Consider the following 19,824-nt stretch of genomic DNA (forward strand, 5'->3'; position numbering starts at 1 on the left):
AACCTCCAGTGGAAATTTTTCTTTTTTTTTCTTTTTTTTTTTTTCTTTTTTTTTTTTCTTTTTTTTTTTCTTTTTTTTTTTTTTTTGCCTTCAGAAACGAAATAGGAAATTAAATATTGGAAAGTGTTTTAATGATGGCAGCAGAATCCAGCCGGAAAGCCAAGAAATTCAAAATCCAATCTGCCATCTGAGCCCCGGCTCTGCCCGCCCCCGGGCTGCGCTCAGCACCTTTATTGTTTAAGGGCAGTTCTGCATGAAACCCCAAAGCAGCCCCCAAAATAAACACACAAATAAACCCACAAACAACAGAACTGAAACACACCGGGGTGTGTCCGCAGCAAATTCTGCACGCTCCAATTTTTCCTGCCCAAGTCGCGCTGTGCCACCAGCCGCCCCCAGCACTGCAGCAAAACCCGGTTCTGGCGCAGCGTGCAAGTTCAAAATTACAATGAGGCGCAATTCCTAATTGCTCCGTGGCAGCAATTCGCCCACTTTGGGAAAGTCAGCCTGCCGAGGGGCCGCCCCCAGCCAACTCCATGAGCTCCCCCCGGCCCGACGCCCAGAGACACACCGACCAGCACCCCCAATAAGCAACGGGATCCGAAGGAGAGAAGAGGGGAAAAAAACAAACAAAAAAACAAAAAAAAAAAAAAGAGAAAAAAAACAAAAACGAAAAAAAAAGGAAAAAAAAAAAAAAAAGGAAAAAAAAACCTACCCAGAATTCATTCAAATTCAGCTCAATTTTCATCTCCACATTCCAGCTTTGCCTTACAAAGAGCACTAAGAGCCGTGTCCCCCCCGCCCCAACTTTCTGCTCATTCACGAATAGCCGAATATTGCCTTTTTTTTTTCTTTTTTTTTTTTTCTTTTTTTTTTTTTTTTCCAATTTTCATTTGCTCCATGTCCGGGATGCTCTCCTCTAGGTGGCGTCGTTTTAATGGAAAAATATTTTTAAAAAATAAATAAAAAAAATTAAAAAATTTAGGAAAAAAAAAAAATTTAAAAAAAAAAGAAACCAGCCTGGAGCTCGGGAGGAAAACGAGGAGGGTCGGAGGGGGGTCGAAATGGGACTCGGGGTGGGGATGGAGGAGAGAAGCTCCGGGAGGGACGCGGGGCCGGGCAGGGCGGTGGGGGAGCGGGCGGCGGGCCGGGCCGCGGAGGCATCGCTCGGCCGGGCTGCCCCGCCATGGCCGCTCCGGGCGCCGCTTTGTTTTCCGCTCGCCGCGGACGGGCCGGGATGGGCCGCGGCCGAACGGGGCTCGGCGCCCCGGCGGCGCCCCCCGCGCACTGCAGCAAAGCGCCGCCGGCGGGGGCTCCGCGACGGGGCGGCTGCGGCTGCCGCCCTCCTTCCCTCCTTCCCTCCCCGCTCCCTCCGCCTTCTACCCCCCCCCCCTCCACCCCCCCCCCCCCCGGGGACACGCCGCCCCGGCCCCGGCCCGGCCGCCTCGTACCTGCGCTCCCGTCGCCGCCGCCGCAGCGGAGCCGTCCGGCCGGTTCATGGGGCTGGGGCGGGAGGCAGGCGAGCCCCGCGCCGCCGGGGCCTGCGATCCGCCGCGCACAATGCCGCCGCCGCCGCTGCCTCCTTTCCGCCCTCCCAGGAGCGGCGAGTGGGGGCGATGCCCCCGCTGCGCGGGTGGGCGGCTCGCCGGGCTGCTGCAGCCCCCCTTCCCCCCGGGGGCATGGGCCGGGGCGGCCGCCGCGGGCACACGGGCGCTGCCGCTAGCGGCGCGGCGCGCAGGGCTGGGCGGGCGCCTCCCGCTGCCGAGCCCGCGCCGCCGCCATCACGGAGCCGCTCTGGGGGCAGCTCCAGCTCCAGCCGCAGCGCGCTCGCAGCCGGCGGCGCCGGGAGAAAGGGGCTGAGTCTGGCCCAGCGCGGGAGCCGCGCCGCCGGACGGCCCCGCGCTGCCCCTCCGCCCCCGCGCGGCCCCGGCCCCGGCCCGGCCCCGCGCCGGTGCGCCGCCGCGCAGCGCCGCTCTGCCCCGCTCCGGCCCGGCCGCCGCACGGCGAAGCTCGGGGCCGCTGCGGGACGGGACGGGCGCGGCCCCGCGCGGAGAAGCGGGCGGCAGTCCCTGCAGAGCGCCCGGCAGCGCGGAGCCCCGGAGCTCCGGCACGCGGTGCCCCCTCCTCCCCGTCTGCGAGAAGTCTCTCGCGCTGTTAAAGCCTTTCTCCATCCTCACGGGAAACTCGTCCCGTCTCCCCCTGCCAAAGCGCTTGTTCCCCGCACATCCCCGCCGCGCTCAGCGCTGCCCGGCAACATTTGCACGGCAAGAAAAAAAAAAAAAAAGAAAAAAGAAAAAAAAAAAAAAAAAAAAAAAAAAGGAAGAAAAAGTAGAAAAGAAAAGAAAAAAGATCCTGCGAAGAAGTGGCTCCAAGTGGCTCTTCTCCTCCCGTGGCAAACACTCAGCGCTCACTGGGCGCATCAGTCGATCTTGCACCCACCTGGCGTTTGTCTCCCTTGCGAAGCATTGCCAACAAACAGCCATTAATGCTGTTAATGAAACAATCTGTGCTGCTGGGATTCCCCGGCCCGCAGAGCCCCCACAGCTCCACGAGGCTGGGAGCCGGGCGCTGCCTTCATTCTCCTTGCCCACACTGACGGCGGCTTCCCAGACATTGTGAAATACTGCTAGGGGTTTTTTCTTTCACGAGGATTTTGTTCTGAAATGCTCTGAGATGCTCTGCCATCGGACTGCAACATTGCGGAGCGGAATAAAAGCAAGGGGGCCGGGGGGTGGTGGGGAAGGTGGGAATGAGAGACAGCTCTGGAATGAGTGCAGGTGGGATGGAAGCCCGGGTTGTCAGCTCTTTTGCCCCAGAGTGGGAGCCAACAGGAGCCCCCCGAGGATGTGCACAACTCCAAATGGTGTTTAAATGTGGTGTGATGCAGTTGGAGGAAGATTTGGGAGTGTGGTTGTGTTGGGGATGCTGACTTACCCAATCCGCCTCCCCACTCCTCTCCTGCCTTCTGACTGTGGGTGCAGAATGGATGTACAACCTCAGCGGCAAATGGGAAACTGCCAGGAGCACCAAGCAGGCCTTTTCATGCAGCATTTTGCTTTGCCCATCCAACCACCATTGCTTCCCTGTCGGTTCTGGGCCTGATGGCAGTTGCTGAGCTCCCCAGCTGCGTGCTGCTTCGGCTGTGTTGCAGCACCTGCAAAGCCACACCTTCACTGCTTAAGCATCCCCAGCTGTGCTGGGTGACAGCTGCTGAACGGCCCCTTCAGAAACGACCTTCTGACTTTCAGTGTCTGCTCTCCCATTATATCCCCCTCCTGGCTGCAGGCAGAGGGCACAGCGATGCTCCCTGCAGCCCTGCACTCCCAGCCTGGGAGCTTCACGTTTCTCCGCTTCCCTATGTGTCAAATGGGGTGGCAGGACTTCACTGTACTCCAGAAAGCTCCGCAGCTGCTCCAGGCAGGGAATGCTGCCCCTGTTCCATCCATGTGCTGCAGAAGGTGAGGTCCTGGCTAAAGGTTGTCATAGCAGTCCAGCCCTGTGCCCAAGCAAAGTGCTGAGCGCTCCTTGTGCTCTGCCATAAATAAGGCAAACCACAATCAGGAAATGGCAAAATGGATATTTATAAACCATCTATCTGCAGTGATATTTGTGAGACCAGCAAAAAAAATCCCCATGTCGCTCTTCCTGACCCCAGTGCCCTCTATTTTCTTCACTCTGAGGCGTTTCAGCTCATCAGAAATGTTTGCCAATGATTATGTAAGAGGAAGAGCAGGACTGTGTTCGTCCTTGGTGGCACTGAGCTGCTCCTGGTCCTTCTTCAGGCTGCCATCCTCTTCGTGCTCTCCCCTGCCCGGGTTGGAAGGGACCTCAGGGATCACGAAGCTCAACTCTCCTGCCTCAGGCAGGGCCACCAACCTCCACATTTCATAGCAGCCCAGGCTGCCCAGGGCCCCATCCAACCTTGAACGCCTCCAGGGATGGACGGGGCACCCACAGCCTCTCTGGGCAGCTGTTCCAGCACCTCCCCGCTCTCACAGTAAAGAACTTCCCCCTGACATCCAACCTAAACCTGCCCTCCTTCAATTTCAAGCCATTACCTACCCATGTAAGGAGTTGAGGATTGCATTCGGCAGGAAAAGGTGTCCAGGAAAATTCAGGCACGGAAGCAAAGAACCTTAATAAATGGGATTTAAATAATAGATTTAGCTGAAAATCCCCAGAAGACGGGCTCTTTATCCACACATCAGGTGCTGTAAGCTTAGAGAAAGATAACAAAAATGTTCTTCAGACAGAAAAGGTTGAGTTTCTGCTTTAATTGAAAAATCCTATGCGGTATTGATATTCCTGGAGAGATGTTACGTTAAGAAGGAGTTTATACCAGAGATGTACCGTTGCTTTTTGGGGGTAAATGAGATTAAAGCGATCCCGGTTATCCCGGTGCTAAGTCGCATAAACGGAAGAAATGGGAAGTTAAAGTTGTGCTTGAGAGCAGCGCGTGGAGTTGGAGCAGGAAATCCCAGCTCTGCTGTGCTGCAACACGCAGCCATCAGCTGAGCGTGACGGGGGAACCGCAGCGTTCTGGGCCCGTCATCTTCACAGCGTCGTGGCGGAGCAGAATTAAGGATTTCTGCATGCCTCAAACGGAGCCTTTCTCTTCTAATTGTGCAATTATGGAAATCGCTATTCAGGGATCCGCAGTTACGGCGCAGTTGAATTGTGCGCTTCAGGCAGGCGTGAGATCTGCTTGTGGCACAGTATTGTCTCCAAAAGCCCAGCACCTATTTCTGGATATCGAATGCATGTCCTGGGCGTGTATCTGCAAATCCATTAATTAATGTATCAGTTAAAACTAATTAAACATCGACCCTTTAACAAATCTTACGTGTTGTGTCAGAACTGTCTATTTCTCTCTCCCAAAGATCCTATTAACGGAATAATGCAGACCCTGCAACCTTCCTGTGTAATTAATACTCTGAAATCTTACATATCAATTTCACTTATTTTACAATGAATGGTCTCTTAAGAGATTCTGCCCGGTAGCTGGAGGTTCATTCAGCAGCTCTGCTCTGTGGGCTTTTCCCTCAAAAACTGTGGGCCTGGTGGGCATGGCGGTGATGGGCTGATAAATGGACCTCCGAGGTCTTTTCCAACCTTAATTCTGTGACTCTATGAGTTGGAGAGCTGGTGTTTGGTCAGTTCTCAGCTGTGCTGCTCCCAATGGCCCATTCATGGACTCACCACGAGTAGCAAAATGACCATCTCGATGGATGGCAGCGAAGCCCTCAGAGCCACCACAGGCAGCATCACCTCAGGGAGCCACCCAGAGCTTCCATGGGGTGTTAGCTGGAGGAGACTTCGGAACAGATTATGGGTTGTTTTATGTTCTAGATATGGCACATTAATATCTACTTATTTAATACTGTGATTTTATTTCTTTAAAGTTCCTTTCTCTAAAAGATGATCTTTATTTCTCTGAAGATTGCCTGCTGGAATCCCCGCTTGTGCAAATGAGAAGTGAGTGCTGCACACCAAGAGCTGAGTGCTCTGAGGCTCAGCGGAGCTGCCCTTAAACGAACAAAATGAATGGGGGGAAAAAAAATTAAGTAGAATTAATATTATTAAAGATAATAATATAAATTATTAGTAGTATTCTATTAAGGTCAGATTAACCCCACTACAATTCAATTGGAATAATACGTTGCCATTTATGCGATCGCAAATGTTTTAACATTCAAATTACCTTCTTGGCATTCCAGAAACCTGCATTTTACATCCTGCAGCAAGGCAGCGCTGCGCCGTGCCGGGAGTGGAGCCATGTGTGTGTGGAAGGAGTTCTGAAGGGGGGAAGTTCATCTCCTCTCTTCCACTGCTCAGGGTGCTGGCTGAGCATCAGTCAGGGGGTGGTGGGCAATTGCTTGTGCATCACTTGTTGTATGCAGTCACATATATATATATTCATAACTACTGTCCTTTCCCTTTTATCTTAGTGGTTTTATCCCAACTCCTGAGTTCTGCCTGTTTTTTGCTCAGACTCTCCCATCCCACTGGGAGGAGGATGATGAGCGATGCTGAGCCACCTGCTGGCTTAAACCTCAACAGACCATTTGGTGCCCAACGTGGGGCTCCAAGGGTTGAGATAACAGCAGCTCTGACCAGAGCGTGTTAATGCAGGCTGTAGTGGTACTCTGATAATTGCTGGTCCCGATGTTTTCCCTATTTATGGAGCTCTTTGAGAGTCTTCTCTTTATTCAGCTGAACAGATCCCGGGAGAAGCACCAGGTATGTATATTACTGGTTGGGACTGTCTTTTATTATCCCATAATTAATGTAATCAGGTCATGATCACTGGTCTCTAGGCAACCACCAATTTCTAGTTCAGTGATCAATTCATCTTTATCCATCATCACAAGGTCTAAAATGGCATTACCTCACGTTAGGTGCCATCCTCCTGTGTTAGAAAATGATCATCTAGAATTTTTAGAGATGCCACCAGTGTTTTATTGCTGCCTGCAGGAGGTCTCTGCTGCTCATCTCCAATAATGTCCTGCAGAAAAGAGCAAGTTTCCTTTGGGTACCCTGCACACCCAGCATGGGGTGCGATGCTGTGTGCCAGCATGCAGCCAGCCTTTACCCACAAAGCTAGACACCACGTTGCACCATGCTCACATTACTGCTTATCAATACAGCATGAATTGCCACATCATCTTGTTTATGGACAGTTATCACAGCCATTTCTTCTTCTATAACTTCTTGCCTTGCTTTCCTATGCTCACGACCCTGTCAGTTTCTTATGAAGATCTTCCAGCCCTTCCAGAGACCTTCCAGCACACCCAGCTCCATCACTGTGCATGAGCTGGCAAATTGTGTCACCATCGTAATAATGGAGGGATTCCCATCGAGCCCATCTGTACAGTGCTAAGTCATAAAGATGTTCTGAAATATTTCTGATCAATTGGGATCATTCAGAATTTTGAGGAGCGTAATGAAAACCGGTGGTTTAAAAAATCAATCTTACTGAAGACAACTGACTTTTTAATCAACATTGCCATTGTATTCCCATCGTTATTATTTCCTCTTGGCTGATTTTAGACTGAAAAAAAAAGTGTCTGCTTTTAGTCTTTGGAGCTGAGATTGCATCTCGCGTCTGTGCAAATCCTGGGAAAGGAGCCCTGTTCTTGTTTGGCATCTTCGAACAGCACTGTGAGTGATAGGGTAAATAAATCAATAGAAGCAACGCTCAGTTTTACAGGGAATCCATTGCAGGTATTGGCAGGAGCAGGGCTGGGGCAGGGTTGGTATCTCCTGCAGCCTTGAAGGCTAGGATAGGTATGTTGAAGCTTTCTGTGCTCATGTCTGCAGGTGACTTAGGGACACAAGCAGCCCTGGAGATGAGCAGAGGCTCATCCAGGCTCTGCAGCCTTCGGGAGGTGCGTCCTCCCATGGCTGGTGGACAACTGTGTGCAGAGCATCTGTCCTGGGTGCCCAAGGGGTGACACGAGCACATCACCCGCTCCCACTCATGGTGAGTGTTGCACTGTGTGTTGGCAGCCATATGGCAGAGGATATGGGGTCATCCTGCACTTCTTTGCAGGCCGGTGTCCTGTTCCATGGGCAGAAGAAGAGATGGAGCTCTGCCCTTGAGCCTTGCTCTGCCTGTGTCCCATTCTCAAGTGGAAATACCAAAAAGCAGCCCCTGGTGTGAGGCTGTGCAAGTGAATCATCCCAAGGTTGCATCAGGCTGCCTGGTAAGAGAGATAGAAAGATAGCGACATGAAAAATAATTAGAATAATTATTCAAAAATCAATAGCTGTCTGAAAAGTAAATAAATAAATAAATAGCAATCAATGATCCTGGATACATTTCAAAATGAAATCTATACTGATTGGGTAAACGAGGTCCAAAAGATCACTTAAAATTTCCAGTCACCCTATGTGATAACCCTAACCCCTTCCTCACGTCTGCCCTCACTGAATGCACTCCATGCTTGGTGCCCTCCTTTGAGCTCAGCCGGGCAGGTGAACTGATCCACATCCATCCTTTGTGCTAAGTTTGTGCAGCGCTTTAGGATCCAGTGACAAGTGTTGAATATTTAAAGCAGGGAAGAGGGAAAAATGAGCAGGTAGCTGCCAGCTGCTCTGCCCTCGGCTCTGGACCTGCCCTCTAGGAGCCTGGACAGCCCTCTCTGCTCTCCCATTCCGCATTAAGCCAAGTTATTGGTTTTTTAATTTCACTTCTCTGCAAAGAAAACACAGGGATGGACAGAAGGGAATGTTACAAAGAGTATAATTTTTCTTTTTAATTCAGCAACCTAAATAAAATTAATAGATTTAACCCAATTCTTTCTTCATATTGATAGTCTCTGGCTAGTCCCTTATTGTTTCCTCGGGGCTTGAATTATGGTGCAATAATTCACGCTGAGTTGCATGGATGGTACTCAGCTTTCAGCCTTGTGCCTGACAATGCTCCAGGCATGAATTATTGTACTATAATTCACACCTTGTCATATCTTATTGCCGGAACATCCCCTATATGACAAAGCTGGATTCATTAAGTAGAAATTCAGTCAAAACTTGGGAAAGGCATTTGATGGCAGGAAGGACCACGTACTTAAGATCTTCATCTGTGTCATTTCAGCTTAGAAAGGAAGAGCCCGAAGCAATTAACACAGGGGCAGAGACTTATGCATCCACATCTCTGTGTGTGAAAATCTTGGGTGGAATTTCTCCATATAAAGGAAGATGACTCTTCTGAACTTGATGCCCACACGCAGCTAAGGTATATGGATCATCTGGTCTACAAAAGGCTGCCAGCTGTCAGGGTTCCCAAGCAGACCAAATAACCTTCAGGCTCCCAGGGAACTTCAGCAGGTATTCACATCCAAAAGATGCTCCCAAGGTGCTCAAAGGTCACTACAGCCCTTCACAGAAACAACTCACAGCCTCCTGCACATGGTGAGCACCTCTCCCTCCCATAACCCATCTCGATCCACAGCCAGAACTGCATGGGGACAGTTTCTGCTGTCACCCAGCCATCCCTTGGGGCCACAGTAGAGTGGGGAAAGGAATCCTGGATGGCATTCTGAGCTCATGGAAAGGCAGCCCTTAAGGGGGGACAAAAAGAGATAGAAATCACCATTTCAACAGCAGTAGGCAGCTGGAAAAGCAGCAGGGACTGGAGACATCTCCAGGGGGTGAGCGTCAGGCCAGGCCTGGCACCATGAGCAGATGGCAGAGACATCTTCCTGTGCAGAGGGTGCTAAATGCAGGCAGTCCCAGAATCAGCAGCATGCTGGCGTTTGGGGTAGTCGAGAGTAAGCACTGCCAAACATCTAGGTGCTTAAAACAGCACCAGGCATCTGCTGTGAGTCAGAAAATTCACACCCTTCATGCCCACTGCTGTTAAAAACATTGCAGCTGAAATATTGGTTTCTACCCAGCCAGCACATGCTGGCAGCATCTCGCACTCACGTGGGCTGTGTGGTGACCATCACTGCTCCCCTGGCACTCCTGGTCCTCCCTTCCCTGCTGGGAATGGGCTCGTGTTCAAACAGATGAAGTGGCAAAGACGTGGCCATCCCCGGCTGCTGCTTCCTTTACACCCCACCAACCTGACTTGTCTGACCATAAGAAGCACTTTAGCCCATTAAAATCTCCTCTGGGATACTGAATGGGACTGCCACCACCAAAAAATAGGCTTGTTCCTCCAGGATTGTTGATGTAGCTTATTGCTGAATACTCGACTGTTTGCAGATGTTCTATATTTTCCTGACATGAAGTTTCTTAACATCCCTTTTAAATTGTCTTTATGCTCACAATGTTGATGCATAATCTCTTTTTTTCCTTGAGAAGTTACTGTAAGTGCCTCGTGCAATGATGAGATGAAAGCCTTCTTTGTGTTCCTGCCAATCCAGTTTGTATGCCTCTGTTTGTCACCTGCAGATAAAAGCCCGGAGATGTTGTTTAGAGCTCATCTATGAAGTAGAGACTCAACTGGAGGCAAGGACAGGAGGGAAATATGAGCAAAGCAGCCACCTAATTCTCCAGCATCTCGGCACCAGCCATTGTGAAGCCTTGCCCAAACAAGCATCCCCACCTAAAGCCTCTTAGGGTGACTTACGTGAGTGCATTGCACTTCAAAGGGGTGCACACAAGGCCAGCGCCTGCAGCTCAGCTGATGAGCAGCATCTCATTGAGCTGCAGTAATTTGGCAGCCTGTGTTTACTTATATCTCAGTTGGAGCACCACATTTTGTGTACCATTTCTTTCCAATCAGAATGCATACCAAAACATTCTGAATTGTGTCACGCTGATGAAACCCAGTAACAGGGACCTTAGTGTGGCTTAAAAGCAATACCTTTAAGTGATGAACAGGGAATAGACTGCTCAAGAGAGAGGCGGAGTTCTCTCTTTCTTGGTACTCTTTCTCAGGATTGCCTTGTTTCTGGAGATGTTAACATTTTGCATTGCATGAAAAACGCAGTTTTCTTTCTCTTTTTTTTTTCCAAGGTAGGAAAATAGTTTGCTTTTCCCCTTCGCTCCTCACGCAAATGTGGCCAGGTTGATTTCCCTCCAACTTTCCGCAAAACACATTTATTCCAAGAGGAGAGTTTTGGGAAAAGGTACAAGTCTGTGAAGACAGAGTGTTCTTATGGAGGCTGGAACTGTTGCTCTAACCAGAACGTTTGTGGCACGTGGCCTGCAAAAAGCAGGGATTAAAATTAACTGAAGGAATATCTGCAGGGAACACCTTAGAATGGGAACACAGAAGTAAGAGGGTGGTTGTGTGCGTTGTACAACAGCATGGAGCATCGCCCTGCATGCTGCTCCTGGTTGGGGCCTTGCTTTGGAAGCAGTGCATCCACACCTCAAAGCAGGGCAGTAATGAACACAACGCAGCAGATAATGGAACCGTCAGACACAACTCGGGCTGCGGTTTGCTCCAGGTGGCGGGTTGGATAAAGCTCACGGTTTGGCTGACGCTTGTTCTGAATCTTCTAATGAGCTCTAATTTTGATTTCTTCGAGCTGTTTTATGGAGGAAGGTCAATAAAGCACCACTGCAAATCAATTTAAACAAAGGTGCAGGAGTAGATAACTGTGAACTCCCAACTACTTAAAATAGCTGCTGCATCCTTAGCAAAGAAAAGAGACTGAGTTATTTGGCTCATCTTTGTCAGCTAATGAAACATCCTCCATATGGAAATGTGCTTTCTGCATATTTTTGCTGAGAACTTGTTGAGAATAATATAGGACAACTCTCTCCTTTCAGGTTTCTCTCACGTTACCTGGAAGACTTGTTTATTTACAGCTTTGTGAGCTCTCAGATACAGTCACTCAGTTGATAGCGCTGCATTATGGCTGCAGTTGAGCTCCCACTGGCAGACCCATGGGAGGAGCGAGGGGCGCAGCGGGCTGGGTGCCGACAAGGGAACTCCTCTGTGTGTGGGGTTGCATGGGCAAATCCACAAGGCTTTTTTGCAGATATCTGTTCTATGGGACCTCCCAATGAGAGCTGGGGCTTTCCGGTGGGGTGGGGTTTGCTTCTGCTGTGAAATTGTTCCCCTGAGGCAGACGGTGCATGTGAAATGCTCAAGATTTAAAGTTGCTGAATGTTACGTTTCTTTCTTAGATGGAGGAGTGTGCTCAGAGCATCTTGGTGGAAAGCAGCAGTGCTGGATCACTGCACACAGCTGGCATCTGCCTCCGAGCCAGCCCTTCCCTTGCATGGACCATGCATCTCAGCATGTATCCTGGTGTTCCCCTTGTTAAATGCACAAGGAAGGCTGCCTGCTATTAATACACTGTTCCCAACATGTTTCAGTGAAGCACCCTTGTCCCTGGCTGCCTGCAGAAATGATACACGGTATTACAGCTACTGCACAAAATGTGAAGTAAATAAATAGAGCATTCATACAGCAGGATTTCCCTGAAATTTGTTTCTATCCTATCATCCTGATTTGGTTGTCTGCGGACATCAGCTCTGCAATATAATAAGCAAAGCTTCTGAAATACCTTCATGAGAATTAGGGTTCTATAAATTAACTGATTACTGATAAAGCCTAATTATAAATTAGGTCTTATTATCTGAAGCTTCTGAGCTTCATTGAATGAATTAAAGCTGTAGGAGCAGAAATATTTCAGTTAATCATGTGAACCTTGACAAATGTCTGAAGAGGGACTGCTCTGCAGTGCTCCCTGCCCTGGCCCAGAGCATTGGTGTCAGCTGCACACAGATGCACGGGGCCATCCCCTGAGACAGCCCTCCCATACCCTGTGTTCCATTGGGAGCTCTGCACTCCTTTCTGTGCTGCTTCCCCAGGGATGAGCTGATCTTTCCTTAGATGTGGGATACCTGTTTGTTGCATCAGGCCCTTGGCTGGCAGCAGGGACACTCCTGTCCTGAGAGAGGAAGAGCTCTATCTTGAAAAGAACTTCAAAAACTTTTCTTGGTAAAACTAGTAAAACTGGCTGCTTGTAAGGTGCTGGAATGCACGACCTACCATAACCTTCATGGCATTTCTCCTGTGCTTTTGTAGGTGCAGATGAGAAACAGAGTGAGCTCAGACAGTGACATCAGACAGGAGAACCACCCTCTCCAGGTGCCTGGTCAGGTGGTAGAAAATACCACAGCAATCATGCACCTGCTGCATGATCCCAATGGGAACCCTGCAAAACGTGACAGTGTCCTTTACAGACACTGCAGGAACGACCTCAGGAAGTGCACGATTCTCATGCAGGTGATTGCCATACACTGGCTGGGGGTGCCACCAACTGCCTGCAAGTGCATTGAGAAAATAATACCCATCTGCTCCTCCAGCATGGAAAAATCATCATTTGGCTTTTGAAGAAGCTCCCTATAAAGCTGTTTTCATTCCTCCCCAGCAGAGCACACAGATGGGATGGGATTGTTTTCACGATGACAAGGATTTGCTCCCTCTATTTGCCAGTGCAACCAAACATTTAATTATAAAAGCTCCTGAAATTAAGTAGATGCGAAAATTAAGATGAATACGCTCATTTTTGCCAATAGTGTGAAATGCTTTTACTCTGAAAGACTCATTTCATTACAATATAATGTAACGGAACGTTAACACTCACATAATGACCTTAAAACCTGCTTAGAATGCAGAAACAGGTCAGTGCTGTTCACTCTCTAAAGGAAAGTTATAAACCCCTAAAAATTGAGTTTACAGTGGAAACACTGACAGACCTTTAATTATAGGAGAGCAGCACGTGACACCATAACGCTGTGGCTCAGTATACAGTATCTCCAGGAATACAGACTCTATAGGGTATGCTCCTGTCTCAAGGTCACCACTAGTTCTTGGTTTCCTTAATTTTCTCAGCTCTGAAACATTTGCAGCAATAAAGATTCTCATTTAGGTGGGGCTGGATTGCATGGCAGACAGACCAGATGCCCAAGGCTGCCCATAGCACATCTTCCTTGCACTGCCCTATCTCCTGCACTGAGCACTTTGTGTGTGCACACCTGGACCCTCCATGGGGCCACACCTGATGTCACCTGGAGAGGAAAAAAGCAGCCAAGAACTGAAGTGCTGAAGCCCCTGAGGTCTGAAGAAGGATCACCCAGGAAAAGTGGGTTTTCCCCTTGCCCTCAGCCCATCTGGTGTGGTTTGCTTGGCATCCCCATGTGTTGTCCTCTAATTCAACTGCGTACGTAGTACATGCATGAGTCTGTTGTATTTACCCTAAGATTTGTAGTAAAATAACAGTGTACCTGTGCATGCAGGCTGCCAGGCATTAGTGTTGCTTTATGGCTGTCATTATAGAAGAAATGCAACACCCAACAATACACCATTATCACTACAAAGTGACAAGACTGTAGCTGAATCTGTACTAATGTGCTGCACTATATGATAATTACAAATGCTTTTCATACACACACATTTATTTTTAAAGAGAGAGACAAGCCTGAAAAGAATCTGAGCCAACAGCACTGCATGAAATCCTTATTCCAAGGGGATGATGGGCTGAGAAACAGCAAGTTGGTTCATAGCATCAACCCCACCACCAGCACCCTCACACGATCCCACACCCTCTGTTACACACTCAGCCCCGCTTTGCAAATAGAGTAAAAAATACTACATAGGAAAGGTCCAATTAGCTGCCTTCTTTTCCAGATGAATATGCCTTTGAGAAGCAAAAGGACTCTTGGATGGCATGAATGGGCATGGAGTGCCTTGGTGCAAATATGTGTCATGGCGTACAGATGTGTTTCATTCTGTCTGCTGGTAAACCCGGATAACATCAAGCAGCATCTGTGACAGACTCACAGGTTCATAGGGCTTGAAAGGGACCTCTGTGGAGATCATCAAGTCCAACCCCTGGTTACAAGTCACCAATGTGATGTTTGCACTTGTAGAAGGGTACAGGAACTGGAGAAGCTGCAGGAAAGAGCTGTGAGAATAATCTGAGGGATGGGATAAAAGAAAGTCCCTACACGGAATGATTTAAGAAGCACAGTCTGTTTAGACTGTAGGAAGGGTGAGTGAGAGGTGACTTGATTAGCGTGTAAGTACCTTCGTGGGAAGGAAATACCAGGTACTAAAGGGCTCTTGAATTTAATGGAGAAAGGCATAATAAGAGCTAATAGCTGGGAGCTGAAGCTGGGAGAACTCAGACTGAAAAAGCCATGAGGTTTGAACAGTGGAGGCAATTAAATGCTGGAAGAAGGTCCTGAGGAAAGGTGAGTGTTCTGAGTTCTCCTCAAGGTTCCTTTTCAGAGCCCAGGTTTACTTCCTGCAAGATGTGCTCAACCCAAGCGCCATGGATTTGCTGTTTTGCAGATGAGCCTTCTCTGATGGGCAGGAATCCATCTCAGCAGCACAGAGGGATCTTCTGGCTTTTCTGCCTGGATGTGCCAAGGGTTGAGGGGACTAATTACAGTGGGTCTTTTTACTGCCTATCTATAAACATTTCAGTCACTTGCTCATGGAACCAAAGTGATGTCAGGTGACTTATGTGACAGATTGTTCACCATAAATAAAGAGTGGTGAAAGAAAGATACCACTGTGAAAGGTTCACATGCCAATTGCTGCTGGTGGCAGCAGGAAGGTCAGGGCAGCACACATATCTTAAAGAACACTGCTCTAACCAAGGCAGACACTTAAGAGGCAATGCCCCGCCTGCCCATTTCAGTTCCAGACAACATGCTCAGGGCATGCATTCATGTGTGTTTATCTTCATTTGTAAACATTATCCATTTAAATCTCAGTGGTTTAACACTTAAGAGCATCATTTTCTACTTCTCCACTGTTATAAGAAACTAATGTCCCCGATCTCCACAGCACCTGGTTCTCCTCTGACTCTCAGTAACAGCAGTAAGCCACCTGGACGCAGACTGGTTTAGGCCACCTGGTCTGCAGATTTAATCTCATGTCGTTAACTCCTTGGTGTCCCCAGTCAGTTCATTTCCTCACACTGAAAAGCAGAGACACGAGAAAAGAGTGTTTCTTCCCTGGCCGAATTGTTCAGGTTCTGATCCTCACAGAACTCACTGAGTTTTGTCGACAGGTTTGGCTCAATTTCTAAATTATCTTTTGCTGGAGAAAATATTGGCAGGACATCAAAATTCTCCAGCAATCGTTTCAAGTGCTTTTGATAGACCTTCATCGGGTGGTTCTGAGGAATTAATTCTGGTTTTTTTTTGCATTCATCCCTAATAAAATTAAACAAACACAATCCAATCACAACACATCACTTTCTGTCATAGGTTACCACCATGACACTTTCTTTCCCCCAGTAACCTGAGATTTGGACTTCTGTCTGATTATCGTCATCCATGAGAGGTGTGGACACCCAGAAGAGGACACTTGCCAACAGACACCACAAAATGGCAATCACAGCATGTGATGATCCCATATGGATGATGCAATGGGGAGGATCTGTCAGACCTGTGGACTCAGTGATCTCCAGAGGTCCCTCCCTACCCTTACAATTCTGTTATCTGCTCCCAGAGGACCACGGGATGAGCCATGATGTGCAGACCTCATAAGGGGTCTAGCTCAGCTCCTAATGCTGAGAAAAGATAATGGTGGTGGTCTTTGTGAGTACCACTGGACCAAGGGATAACAGAAGGAAAGTTATAGACACAAACCTTAATTTGATATTAAGGATTTAAACAGCAAGATCTCAACGGTGTAGTGATGCCCTCAGAGCCAACCGTGAAGCAGACACAGGGGAAAGGAAATGTCTCAAGGCATGTATGAGAAAAATGCACACAGGATTGAGATGTGGACTTGATAGGAATTCAACCATTTTTTGAATTAATACAAAGTGCCCCGGAGTGTTGGGCTCCCACGTGGCCAAAATAGACCTCAGCTAGAAATGGCCTTTAAGAACTCAGTTTAAGAAACAACATCTGTGCCAAGACTGAATGGAATCATACTTGCATGAGTCTGTTTGGATGCTAGAGTTTAAAAGATTAAGACAGGTGAACAGAGAACTCAATTTTAAGTGGGAGAATTGACTTAACAGGCCTACTGGGTACCTGGCAGAGCAGTAGCAATCAGTGGGGCATTCAAACTGGGGTGCAATTCATGGAGTAACAACAGTAACCAGCAGCAGTGGACAAGAGGCATTAGGGAAATCGTAAAGGTAAATAAAATGTTTGTTTTAACAATAAGTAAAACAATTCCTGTGACGTAAACTGCACAAAGATGTGGGAAGAAATGCACACTGTAGTCTATGCACAAGTGAGAACATTGTGGTGGTGATGGAGGTCATCAAGCACTGAGTCATATTAGAAGTAGACTTCAATTACCCCCATGGTGATCAGTGACTGTTAGAAAGGGGTGAGGTGTGAGCCTGCATTTTCAGGCAGACTAAGTGACTTCCTTCAGAGAGTATGAAAGAGGAGAAGCAACTTTTGATGTAGAGTGGAGCAGTGTGGGAGAGCCGGTTCAAGGTCCAGCCATCAAAACACGGCTCCGCAAGAGTGACCATAACAGACTGAAGTTCAGAACTCTGCAGGAGTGTGTGGGGGAAAAACAGAAATAATTCTGATACGGTTTAAAGGGAATCTACCAAAAAAAAGAACCAACAAAAAAGAGGAGACCAGTTAAAAGGGAATCTAAAGGAATGGCAAAAAGGATCAAATGATTGAAAGTGGTGGGGATACTTTTAAAAGACGTTATATTGGAAGCTCTGGAACAGAACTGAAAACTCTTAATGAACAGAAATAATTCTGGTCATGGTTATGGAGCAGCCGTAAAAGAAGTGACTTGAACTGACTTGAACTAACAAGATACCTTTCAGATGGGGAAAATAAATTCTTGCAAGTTAATGTAAAACCATTAATGTGGGCCAAAAGTTCTGTGCTTAAGGAAGCACTCACTAAAGGCATTCACATTTTTTCAAGCACAAGGAGGTGAGCGAATGCTGCGGGGCCTGTGAACCCATGGAAGTTCAAAAGTCAGAGGGACAACAATGGAAGGAATAGTTCAACAGGAAAGTTAAATAAACAGAGGAATCCAGTAATGTTCCCACATGGGAAACTTTCATTACAAGGGATGGGTGTAAAGAATCGCTTTATATTTTAGGGTTGAAATTAAAAATTGAGTAATAAAAATTCATAGAGACCAGATGTTATTTTCCAAAGAGCCGTGATGAAAAAAATGAAATTCCAACCTATTAACAGTGCTGGGTAACCCATCCCTTCTACATACATAGGCACCAGAAAATGGAAGACGGAAAATTTCTTGCCAATTGATTAAAAGGTTGAAGTGGAAATATGGAAAGCTGCAAAATGAGAAGCCAGATTCTTTCTTTTTTTTCCTCATTGTTTTAAGGAAAGTCTGTAGACAATCTAAGCAGACCCATAAGGCAGATGTAACATCCCAAACTGACCAGTACAGCACCCTGGGATCCTGCAGGTGAGGACAGTTGTAGCCTTGAGAACTCAGATTTCCTCAATGAAGTTTTCCCTGATAGTACTCGTAGGGTGAAAGGAAAGGCCCTTGTGCTGCGCAACAACATGAAAGAAGAGGAACCGCAGAATCACAATCAGAGACGTTTATATCTCAAGAGAGTAACGCTGGAGCTGGGGGGAGTCTGTCTACAGTGGTAAATTAAACAGAGCCACAGAATCATGAATGACACTGACACAGTGAGCAGAGAACTGTCAGCATGGAGCAGAGAACTCTAAAACCTGCAGTCAGCATCTCTAGGGATAAAGCAAGGGGCACAAAACCACTAAGGATCACGCAGTTACAGTCAGTAACACAATGGCTGAGCACACTGGTGAACCCATAAGGGTGGCTAATACAAAGATGATGGTAAATATTCAAAGGTTATATGCAAAGAAAAACTCACCAATGTCGATGCCTTGGCTGGAAAAGCTGGGACAGTCTCCACTGGGCAGCAAACTCCAAGAGATGCTGTCTCAGTGGGGGTCAGCCCTTAAATGAGGTCTTAGAGGAGGTGGAGTCCAGCTCCACCCCTTCACGGAGCACAGCTACATCACTCTCACCTGTGCTCCCGCAGCTGACCACACACTTGCCTCAGCTGATTAATCAGAGGTTCAGGCTGTGATTTCCCATACATGAGCCCAAAGGTGCAAACAGAACCAGGAAGCAGTGGAACAGACTCATGGCTAAAAAGGGTGGGATCTGACATCCAACGGTGCAGAACAATGCTAAACAATAAGACACCTGCTGGGAGATGGGGCTCACCAGGGAAAGGCTGCTCCACACCAGCTCTGTTTCTCTGTTTCTCCTGAGCATCCTCTGGTGACCATTGGCAGCACTTTGTAATGGGTAGATGGACCTGACCAGGATGTCTGTTCCTTCAGTGTTACCCCATCCTGACACAAGGTTTGTCACTGGCACAGTGTGAGGATTCTCAGTCGGGGGATTTTGCAATAAAAGCACTGATTGCAGTAGTGGGCAGCAGTGAATTAGAATTTCTGACAACAAAGGGAAGAGCTGATCTTTATTCTGCTTAGAGAACAGAAATACGATCAGTCTTAAAAAACTGGGACACGTATTTGTCAACAGTGTTTTTAGAATTAAAAAATGCACAGTTTAAAATGTATGCTGGCGTCAGATCCAATTCAACAGTGACAGGAGCACATTACTTGGTGTGGAGGAGTTTTTTTCCCAGTAACTCCATGTTCTAATGAGCTTATCATGAATCACTGAACAAGCATCACTGACACAAGCTCTGAGCAGAGGACCAGCCCTTGGGAGTATCTGCACAGTGACTCGGCTTTCCTCTCCATTCTCACACTGTTTTTTTTTGCACTGAAATCTCCTTTAGCCAGGCTGTTTGATCCTGGTAAGCACAGGGTTGGTTGTGGTCAGGAAAGCAGTACGTCTTGCAGAAGCATATTGCATTACTATTATTATTATTATTTTAAGGCCTTGTCAGAACGAATTGCAAAACTTTCATGTGGTGGGATACCAGACCTGCACAGAAGTGAAACCCATTTGAACTAATAAATAATGGGTCAGTCTCTTGCACAGTGAGTTGGTCATCTGTGGCTCTTGGAGGCATCGAAATCTCACCCGATGAATTCCCTCTGAAGTCCCTGGCAGTCTATTAGATGTAGATGGATGGAGAGACTTTGTTGCACAGCTGGCCCAGATCCCACATGAAGAGCTGTGCCCTTCGCCACCTGTAACTGTGAACACGTTGTCTTGCACTTCTCTTTCCTCCTGCTCAATCTAAGTTGTGTCTCCTCCAGCTGCAAACACTTCAAAGTCACTGTGCATGGGGGTGAGAAATCAGATCTGGTGTGGGAGAGTCTGAGCTCAAAAACTGCTGGGATAGAACCAGAAGGATGGAGAGAAAACAGAGCCCAGTGAACCAGAGAAGAACTGGATAGGGAAGGTTTATTGCTATT

At 47.9% G+C, this 19,824-nt stretch overlaps 1 protein-coding gene across 11 annotated transcripts in view; it reads right to left on the reverse strand.

The window, feature by feature from the left end:
- ZNF618 (zinc finger protein 618) overlaps positions 1–1,880 on the reverse strand; it is a 91,346-nt gene extending 89,466 nt beyond the window's left edge. For 10 of the 11 annotated variants that reach the window (XM_072352651.1, XM_072352650.1, XM_072352649.1 and 7 more), the window contains exon 1: positions 1,452–1,880. In XM_072352651.1, the coding sequence (XP_072208752.1) occupies positions 1,452–1,499 (48 nt within the window). In that variant the 5' untranslated portion in view covers positions 1,500–1,880. Of the gene's footprint in view, positions 1–715; positions 785–1,451 lie in introns of those variants that run through there. The other variant, XM_072352642.1, reaches the window with a different exon arrangement.
- Between the last annotated feature and the right edge of the window lie 17,944 nt (positions 1,881–19,824).

Source organism: Excalfactoria chinensis, chromosome 18 (genome assembly GCF_039878825.1).
Source record: "Excalfactoria chinensis isolate bCotChi1 chromosome 18, bCotChi1.hap2, whole genome shotgun sequence".
NCBI lineage: Eukaryota > Metazoa > Chordata > Aves > Galliformes > Phasianidae > Excalfactoria > Excalfactoria chinensis.